The sequence below is a fragment of the Pezoporus wallicus genome, unplaced genomic scaffold (assembly GCF_028554395.1).
Source record: "Pezoporus wallicus isolate ANWC-B61680 ecotype Strahan unplaced genomic scaffold, APGP_CSIRO_Pwel_v1 contig_10686, whole genome shotgun sequence".
Taxonomy (NCBI): domain Eukaryota; kingdom Metazoa; phylum Chordata; class Aves; order Psittaciformes; family Psittacidae; genus Pezoporus; species Pezoporus wallicus.
The window spans coordinates 10,473-20,650 of NW_026639648.1; the positions used below are offsets into that span (position 1 = coordinate 10,473).

A 10,178-nucleotide genomic window follows, 5' to 3' on the forward strand; every position below is an offset into this window, starting at 1 on the left:
TACTGGTCCATATGGGTCCATACTGGTCCATACTGGTCTATATGGGTCCATACTGGTCTCTGATTGGTGCTTATGGGTCCATACTGGTCTATACTGGTCCATATAGGTCCATACTGGTCTCTGATTGGTGCTTATGGGTCCATACTGGTCTATACTGGTCCATATGGGTCCATACTGGTCTATACTGGTCCATATGGGTCCATACTGGTCTCTGATTGGTGCTTATGGGTCCATACTGGTCTATACTGGTCCATACTGGTCTCCTATTGGTGCTTATGGGTCCATACTGGTCCATACTGGTCTCCTATTGGTGTTTATGGGTCCATACTGGTCCATACTGGTCTCTGATTGGTGCTTATGGGTCCATATGGGTCCATACTGGTCCATACTGGTCTCCTATTGCTGCTTATGGGTCCATACTGGTCTCTGATTGGTGCTTATGGGTCCATACTGGTCCATACTGGTCTCTGATTGGGTCATATTGGCCTTTATGGCGTCATACAGCCACACAGAGCCCCATAGACACCCCATAGAGCCCCATAGACACCCCATAGAGCCCCATAGACACCCCATAGACCCCACTAGAGACCCCATAGAGCCCCATAGAGACCCCACAGACCCCCCACTGACCCCCATAGAGCCACCAGAGCCCCATAGAGCCCCACAGACCACCACAGAGGCCCCATAGCACCCCATAGAGCCCCATAGAGCCCCAAAGACCCCCACAGAGACCCCATAGACACCCCATAGAGCCCCATAGAGAACCCAAAGACCCCCACAAAGACCCCATAGACCCACATAGATCCCCATAGACGTCCATAGAGACCCCATAGACACCCATATCCCCCCCATAGAAACCCCATAGAGCCCCATAGACCCCCCATAGAGCCCCATAGAACCCCCATAGACCCCCACAGAAACCCCACAGACCCCCACAGAGACCCCAAAGACCCCCATAGAGCCCCACAGAGCCCCACGGAAACCCCACAGAGCCCCCATAGAGCCCCATAGAGCCCCACAGAGGCCCCATAGCACCCCACAGAGCCCCACAGACCCCCATAGAAACCCCATAGACCCCCATAGAGAGCCCATAGATACCCCACAGAGCCCCAAAGAGCCCCACAGAGGCCCCAGAGAGCTCCACAGAGGCCCCATAGCACCCCATAGATCCCCACAGAAACCCCATAGACGTCCATAGAGCCCCACAGACCCCCATAGAAACCCCACAGAGCCCCACAGAGACCCCAAAGACCCCCATAGGCCCCCTTTGAAACCCCATAGAGACCCATAGACCCCCCATAGAGCCCCATAGAAACCGCAAAGACCCCCATAGAGCCCCCATATCCCCCCATAGAGCCCCACAGAGGCCCCATAGCACCCCATAGAGCCCCATAGAAACCCCACAGACCCCCCATAGACCCCCATAAACCCCCATAGAGACCCACAGACCCCCATAAGACCCCACAGAGCCACACAGAGACCCCATAGACCCCCTTAGACCCCCACAGAGACCCTACAGAGCCCCATAGAACCCCAACAGACCCCATAGAAACCCCACAGACCTCCATATCCCCCCCATAGAGCCCCAAAGACCCCCATAAAGACCCCCACAGATCCCCATAAGACCCCACAGAGCCGCCATAGAGACCCCATAGAGCCCCACAGAACCCCAACAGGCCCCATAGACCCCCCATAGACCCCCATAGACCCCCACAGATCCCCCATAAACCCCCTATAGCCCCCCCCAGAAACCCCATAGAGTCCCCATGGACCCCTATAGCCCCCCATAGACCCCCACAGAGCCGCATACACCCCCATAGAGACCCCATAGACCTCCACAGACCCCCCATAGACCCCCATAGAGACCCCATAGACCCCCATAGAGATCCCACAGACCTCCACAGACCCCCACAGAGCCCCATAGACCCCCCATAGAGACCCCGTAAACCCCTATAGCCCCCCCCATAGACCCCCACAGAGCCCCATACACCCCCATAGAGACCCCATGGACCCCCATAGACCCCCATATCCCCCCATAGACCCCCATAGAGCCCCACAGACCCCCACAGACCGCCATAGACCCCCCATAGACCCCCATATCCCCCCACAGCCCCCCATAGAGACCCCATAGACCCCCATATCCCCCCCATAGACCCCCATATCCCCCCATAGCACCCCATAACCCCCCCATAGACCCCCATTACCCCCCCATAGAGACCCCATAGACCCCCATATCCCCCCATAGCCCCCCATAGAGACCCCATATCCCCCCCATAGCCTCCCATAGACTCCCATAGAGACGCCACAGACCCCCACAGACACCCCATAGACCCCCATAGAGACGCCATAGTAAACCCATAGAGCCCCCATAGACACCCCATAGACCCCCATAGAGACCCCATAGAGCCCCGCAGACCCCCATATCCCCCCATAGATCCCTATAGACCCCCCATAGACCCCCACAGAAACCCCATAGACCCCCATATCCCCCCATAGACCCCCCACAGAGACCCCATAGACCCTCATAGACCCCCATAGACCCCCACAGACCCCCCATAGACCCCCATAGCCCCCCCCACAGACCCCCATAGAGCCCCATAGACCCCCATAGAGACCCCATAGAGCCCCACAGACCCCCATAGCCCCCCCATAGACCCCCACAGACCCCCCATAGAGCCCCACAGACCCCCCATAGAACCCCATATCCCCCCCACAGACCCCCATAGACACCCCATAGATCCCCATAGACCCCCATAGAGACCCCATTTCCCCCCATAGACACCCACAGACCCCCATAGACCCCCATAGAGACCCCATAGAGACCCCATATCCCCCCATAGCCCCCCCATAGAGACCCATAGAGACCCCATAGACCCCCACAGCCCCCCATAGACACCCCATAGATCCCCATATCCCCCCATAGAGACCCCATTTCCCCCCCTTTACCTCTCTCTGTTCCCTTCCCTCCCTCAGCTCAATGGCGGCCTCCGACCCCCGGCGGGACCCAGGCCGCTGGGCCGCCGCCAGCCTCCGAGCTCGGGAGGCCCCGGAGGCGGGGCCCAGGCCCCGGGGCAGCCTCTGGCGCCGCCTGTGCCGCTGCTGCGGGCCCTGCTGCGGCCGTTCCTCCGCGGGGCCCTGGGAGCCCGACTCACGCGAGGCCCCGGCTCGGCGCGGCCTGCAGGCCCCGCGGCCTGGTCAGTGCGCGTTGGGAGTAGTCAAGCCTCAGGGCCATAGGGAGCTGTTGGGGCCTAGGAGGGGGGCGTTGGGAGTAGTGAAGCCTGCGGGACCTTTTCGGGGGGGGGGGGGCATCCCATAATACCCATCCCAAGTCCCACTTTTAGACATGAATTCTCACTTTTTAGCCCCAAATTCCCAATTTTAAGCCCCAAATTCTCACTTTTTAGCCCCAAATTCCCACTTTTTGGCCCCAAATTCACACTTTCTAGCCCCAAATTCTCACTTTTTAGCCCCAAATTCCCCCTTTTTAGCCCCAAATTCCCACTTTCTTCACACAAAATTCACATTTTTGGACCCAAATTTCCCCTTTTTGGACCAAATTTCCACTTTTTTGCTCAAAATTCCCATTTTTGGCCCCAAATTCCTCCTTTCCCCCGGAATTTCCACCTTTTTTTGCCCCAAATTCACCCTTTTTGGCCCCAAATTCCTCTTTTTGACCCCAATTTCCCCCTTTTTGGCCTCAAATTTCCCCTTTCTGACCCAAATTCCCACTTTTTTTCCTCAAAATTCCCATTTTTGCAGCCAAATTTCTCCTTTTTGGCCCCAAATTCCCACTTTTTCCCCAAATTCCCACTTTTTTTCCCCAAATTCCCCCTTTTTAGCCCCAAATTCCCACTTTTTTTGCCCCAAATTCCCCCTTTTTAGCCCCAAATTCCCACTTTTTGTCCCAAATTCTCCATTTTTGACCCAAATTCCCTGTTTCAGACCCAAATTCCCACTTTTTTGGCCCAAATTTCCCATGTTTTGGAGCCAAATTTCTCCTTTTTGGCCCCAAATTCCCGCTTTCTTGGCCCAAAATTCCCATTTTTGGCCCCAAATTTCCCCTTTTTCCCCAAATTCCCACTTTTTTTTTGTCCCAAATTCCCCCCTTTTTGCCCCAAATTCCCACCATTTATTTTGCCCCAAATTCCCATTTCTGGACACAAATTTCTCCTTTTTGGCCCCAAATTCCCCCTTTTTGACCCCAAATTCCCCCTTTTTGACCCCAAATTCCCACTTTTTGGACCCAAATTCCCACTTCTGCCCCCAAATTTCCCCTTTTTTGCCCAAATTTCTCCTTTTTAGCCCCAAATTCCCACTTTCTTGACCCAAAATTCCCATTTTTGGCCCCAGATTTCCCCTTTTTGGACCAAATTTCCACTTTTTTTTTGCCCCAAATTCCCATTTCTGGACACAAATTTCTCCTTTTTAGCCCCAAATTCCCCCTTCTTAGCCCCAAATTCCCCCTTTTTGACCCCAAACTCCCTCTTTCTGACCCAAATTCCCACCTTTTTGGCCCAAATTTCCCATTTTTTGAACCCAAATTTCTAGTTTTTGGCCCCCAAATTCCATCCCCCCCCCCCCCCCCCCAATTCCCCTTTCTGGCCCCAAATTTCCCCTTTTGGGCTCCAAATACCCACTTTTTGGCCCCAAATTACCCCTTTTTGGCCCCAAATTCCCCCTTTTTTGCCCCAAATTCCCATTTCTGGACACAAATCCCTCCTTTTTGGCCCCAAATTCCCCCTTTTTCCCCAAATTCCCACTTTTTTTGCCCCAAATTCCCCCTTTTGGGCCCAAAATTCCCCCTTTGGACCCAAATTCCCTCTTTGGGCCCCAAATTCCCCCTTTTTTCCCCCAAAATCCTCTTTTTTGCCCCTAATTCCTACCTTTTAACCTGAATTCCCTCTTTTTTGCCCCAAATTCCCCCTATTTGGACCCAAATTCCCCTTTTTTGGCTCCAAATTTCCCCTTTTGGGCCCCAAATTCCCACTTTTTGGACCCAAATTCCCACTTTTTGGCCCCAAATTACCCTCTTGCCCCAAATTCCCCTTTTTGACCCCAAATTCCTCCGTTTTGGCCCCAGATTCCTTTTTTTGGCCCCAAATTTCCCCTTTTTATCTCCAAATTCCCCTTTTTGGACCCAAAATTCCCACTTTTTTGCCCCAAATTCCTCCTTTTTCACCCCAAATTCCCACTTTTTTGCCCCAAATTCCTCCTTTTTCACCCCAAATTCCCACTTTTTTGCCCAAATTCCCACTTTTTGGCCCCAAATTCCCTCTTTATGGCCCTAAATTCCCACTTTATGGCCCCAAATTCCCTTTTTTTGGCACCAAATTCCTGCCTTTTTGGCACCAAAATTCCATTTTTTTCCCCCAAATTCCCATTTTTGGCCCCATATTTCACCTTTTTGGCTCCAAATTCCCACTTTTTGCCCCAAATTCCCCTTTTTTGGCCCCAAATTCCCTCTTTTGGACCCAAATTCCCCCTTTTTAGCCCCATTTACATTCTTCTTGGACCATTTTTGCCCATTTTGGGCCCATTTATGCGATTTTAGGTCCATTTTGATCCATTTTGAGTCCATTTTTGTCCATTTTGGGTCCATTCCCATCCATTTTGGGTCCATTTATGGCCATTTTGGGTCAATTTTCATCCATTTTGGGTCCATTTATGTCCATTTTAGGTCCATTTTCATCCATTTCCGGTTTATTTATGCCCATTTTGGGTCCATTTTCATCCTTTTTGGGTCCATTTATGTTCATTTTGGGTCCATTTATGTCCATTTTGGGTCCATTTATGTCCATTTTTCATCCATTTATGTCCATTTTGGGTCCATTCCCATCCATTTTGGGTCCATTTATGTCCATTTTTCGTCCATTTATGTCCATTTTGGGTTCATTCCGATCCAGTTTTTTGTCCGTTTCCATCCATTTTGGGTCAATTTTCATCCATTTTGGGTCCATTTATGTCCATTTTGGGTCCATTCCCATCCATTTTTCATCCATTTATGTCCATTTTGGGTCCATTTATGTCCACTTTGGGTTCATTTATGTCCATTTTGGGTCCATTTCCATCCATTTTGGGTCCATTCCCATCCATTTTGGGTCCATTTATGTCCATTTTGGGTCCATTTATGTCCATTTTGGGTCCATTTATGTCCATTTTGGGTCCATTTATGTCCATTTTGGGTCCATTCCCATCCATTTTAGGTCCATTTATGTCCATTTTGGGTCCATTCCCATCCATTTTAGGTCCATTTATGTCCATTTTGGGTCCATTCCCATCCATTTTAGGTCCATTTATGTCCATTTTGGGTCCATTCCCATCCATTTTAGGTCCATTTATGTCCATTTTGGGTCCATTCCCATCCATTTTAGGTCCATTTATGTCCATTTTGGGTCCATTCCCATCCTTTTTTCATCCATTTATGTCCATTTTGGGTCCATTTATGTCCATTTTGGGTCCATTTCTGTCCATTTTGTGTCCATTTCTGTCCATTTTGGGTCCATTTTTTGTCCGTTTATGTCCATTTTGGGTCCATTTTTGTCCATTTTGGGTCCATTTATGTCCATTTTTAATCCATTTATGTCCATTATGGGCCCATTTATGTCCATTTTGGGTCCATTTATGTTCCTTTAGGGTCCATTTATGTCCATTTTCCATCCATTTATGTCCATTTTGGGTCCATTTATGTCCATTTTCTGTCCATTTATGTCAATTTTGGGCCCATTTATGTCCATTTATATCCACTTTGGGTACATTTTCCTCCATTTTGGATCCATTTCCATCCATTTTTGTCAATTTTCATTCATTTTGGGTCCATTTATGTCCATTTTGGGTCCATTTTCATCCATTTTGGGTCTATTTTAGGTCCATTTAAGTCCATTTTAGGTCCATTTTCATCCATTTCCAGTTTATTTATGTCCATTTTGGGTCCTTTTTCATCCATTTTGGGTCCATTTTTGTCCATCTTGGGTCAATTTCTGTCCATTTTGGGTCCATTCCCATCCATTTTTCATCCATTTATGTCCATTTTGGGTCCATTTATGTATATTTTGGGTCCATTTATGTCCATTTTAGGTCCATTTATGTCCATTTTGGGTCCACTCCCATCCATTTTGGGTCCATTCCCATCCATTTTTCATCCATTTATGTCCATTTTGGGTCCATTTATGTATATTTTGGGTCCATTTATGTCCATTTTAGGTCCATTTATGTCCATTTCTCGTCCATTTATGTCCATTTTGGGTCCATTCCCATCCATTTTGGGTCCATTTATGTCCATTTTGGGTCCATTTGTGTCCATTTTGGGTCCATTTATGTATATTTTGGGTCCATTTATGTCCATTTTAGGTCCATTTATGTCCATTTCTCGTCCATTTATGTCCATTTTGGGTCCATTCCCATCCATTTTGGGTCCATTTATGTCCATTTTGGGTCCATTTGTGTCCATTTTGGGTCCATTTATGTCCATTTTGGGTCCATTTGTGTCCATTTTGGGTCCATTTATGTCCATTTTGGGTCCATTTCCATCCATTTTGGGTCCATTTATGTCCATTTTTCGTCCATTTTGGGTCCATTTATGTCTATTTTGGGTCCATTCCCATCCATTTTGGGTCCATTCCCATCCATTTTGGGTCCATTTTCATCCATTTTGGGTCCATTTATGTCCATTTTTCATCCATTTTGGGTCCATTTCTGTCCATTTCGGGTCCATTTCCATCCATTCTGGGTCCCTTCCCCCCCATCCATTCCCCCGCCCTCTGACCCCGCTGACCCCTCCTCCCCCTCCAATCCCCTCAGGGCAGCTGGTGCCGCGGGGCCTCGCCATTGGCTGCCCGCGGGACGCCGCCGCCCACCACACGGCCGACTTCCGGGCGCCGGTGCCGGTGCTGCGGCGGGGGCAGGGCTTCGCCGTGCGCCTCCTCCTGCCCCGCCCCCTCGACCGCGACCGCGACGGCCTCTGCCTGGAGCTCACCTTGGGTATGGGGGGGAAAAGAGGTGGGGGAGGGGGGGAAATGCCTTTTTCCCGGCATTTCCCGGCATTTCCCGGCATTTCCCGGCATTTCCATGCTCTTTTCGAGTTTTCCCGCCTTTTTTGCGTCATTTCCCCGCCTTTTTCACGGTTTCCCGCCTTTTTCCCAGCGGTTTCCCGCCTTTTTTCCCATAAGTTTCCTGCACTTTTTTGCTTTTTCCCGCCTGTTTCCCATCGGTTTCCCGCCCTTTCTTAGCTTTTTCCTGCCTGTTTCCCTTATTTTCCCGCCCTTTTAACGTTTTCCCGCCTGTTTCCCATCATTTTCCCGCCCTTTTAACCTTTTCCCGCCTGTTTCCCATCATTTTCCCGCCCTTTTAACCTTTTCCCGCCGGTTTCCCATATTTTTCCCACCCTTTCTTAGCTTTTTCCCGCCTGTTTCCCATCGTTTTCCCGCCCTTTTTTACCTTTTCCCGCCTGTTTCCCATATTTTTCCCGCCCTTTTAATGTTTTCCCGCCTTTTTTCCATGATTTTCCCGCCCTTTTAACCTTTTCCCGCCTGTTTCCCATCATTTTCCCACCCTTTTAACCTTTTCCCGCCGGTTTCCCATATTTTTCCCACCCTTTCTCAGCTTTTTCCCGCCTGTTTCCCATCGTTTTCCCGCCCTTTTTTACCTTTTCCCGCCTGTTTCCCATATTTTTCCCGCCCTTTTAACGTTTTCCCGCCTTTTTTCCATCATGTTCCCACCCTTTCTTTGGTTTTTCCCGCCCTTTCAACCTTTTCCCGCCTTTTTCCCATAATTTTTCCCGCCTGTTTCCCATCACATTCCCGCCTTTTCTTAGCTTTTTCCTGCCTGTTTCCCATCGTTTTCCCGCCCTTTTAACATTTTCCCACCTGTTTCCCATATTTTTCCCACCCTTTCTTAGCTTTTTCCCGCCTGTTTCCCATATTTTTCCCGCCCTTTTAACGTTTTCCCGCTTTTTTCCATCATGTTCCCACCCGTTCTTAGCTTTTTTCCACCTTTTTCCCATAAGTTTCCTGCACTTTTAGCTTTTTCCCGCCTGTTTCCCATTGTTTTCCCGCCCTTTCAACCTTTTCCCGCCTTTTTGCCATAAGTTTCCTGCACTTTTTTGCTTTTTCCCGCCTGTTTCCCATCGGTTTCCCGCCCTTTCTTAGCTTTTTCCTGCCTGTTTCCCTTATTTTCCCGCCCTTTTAACCTTTTCCCGCCTTTTTCCCCATCATTTTCCCGCCCTTTTAACCTTTTCCCGCCTGTTTCCCATCATTTTCCCACCCTTTTAACCTTTTCCCGCCTTTTTGCCATAAGTTTCCTGCACTTTTTTGCTTTTTCCCGCCTGTTTCCCATCGGTTTCCCGCCCTTTCTTAGCTTTTTCCTGCCTGTTTCCCATATTTTTCCCGCCCTTTTAACGTTTTCCCGCCTTTTTTCCATCATTTTCCCGCCCTTTTAACCTTTTCCCGCCTGTTTCCCATCATTTTCCCACCCTTTTAACCTTTTCCCGCCGGTTTCCCATATTTTTCCCACCCTTTCTCAGCTTTTTCCCGCCTGTTTCCCATATTTTTCCCGCCCTTTTAACGTTTTCCCGCCTTTTTTCCATCATGTTCCCACCCTTTCTTTGCTTTTTCCCGCCCTTTCAACCTTTTCCCGCCTTTTTCCCATAAGTTTCCTGCACTTTTAGCTTTTTCCCGCCTGTTTCCCATCCTTTTCCCGCCCTTTTAACCTTTTCCCGCCTGTTTCCCATCTTTTTCCCGCCCTTTCTTAGCTTTTTCCCGCCTGTTTCCCATATTTTTCCCGCCCTTTTAACGTTTTCCCGCTTTTTTTCCATCATGTTCCCACCCTTTCTTTGCTTTTTCCCACCCTTTCAACCTTTTCCCGCCTTTTTCCCATAAGTTTCCTGCACTTTTAGCTTTTTCCCGCCTGTTTCCCATCACATTCCCGCCTTTTCTTAGCTTTTTCCTGCCTGTTTCCCATCATTTTCCCACCCTTTTAACCTTTTCCCACCTGTTTCCCATATTTTTCCCACCCTTTCTTAGCTTTTTCCCGCCTGTTTCCCATATTTTTCCCGCCCTTTTAACGTTTTCCCGCTTTTTTCCATCATGTTCCCACCCTTTCTTAGCTTTTTCCCACCTTTTTCCCATAAGTTTCCTGCACTTTTAGCTTTTTCCCGCCTGTTTCCCATCGTTTTCCCGCCCTTT

At 49.3% G+C, this 10,178-nt stretch overlaps 1 protein-coding gene across 1 annotated transcript; it reads right to left on the reverse strand.

The window, feature by feature from the left end:
* Window positions 1-736: 736 nt before the first annotated feature.
* Window positions 737-2,874, reverse strand: LOC130602442 (shematrin-like protein 1; the record flags this gene model as incomplete). Its single annotated transcript, XM_057415291.1, is given in 10 exon segments — window positions 737-796; window positions 798-1,045; window positions 1,048-1,138; window positions 1,211-1,258; window positions 1,260-1,356; window positions 1,531-1,562; window positions 1,813-1,896; window positions 2,290-2,521; window positions 2,584-2,634; window positions 2,636-2,874. Coding segments are annotated over 10 exon segments (1,182 nt in total), but the record flags the coding sequence as incomplete, so codon positions are not given.
* Window positions 2,875-10,178: the final 7,304 nt, after the last annotated feature.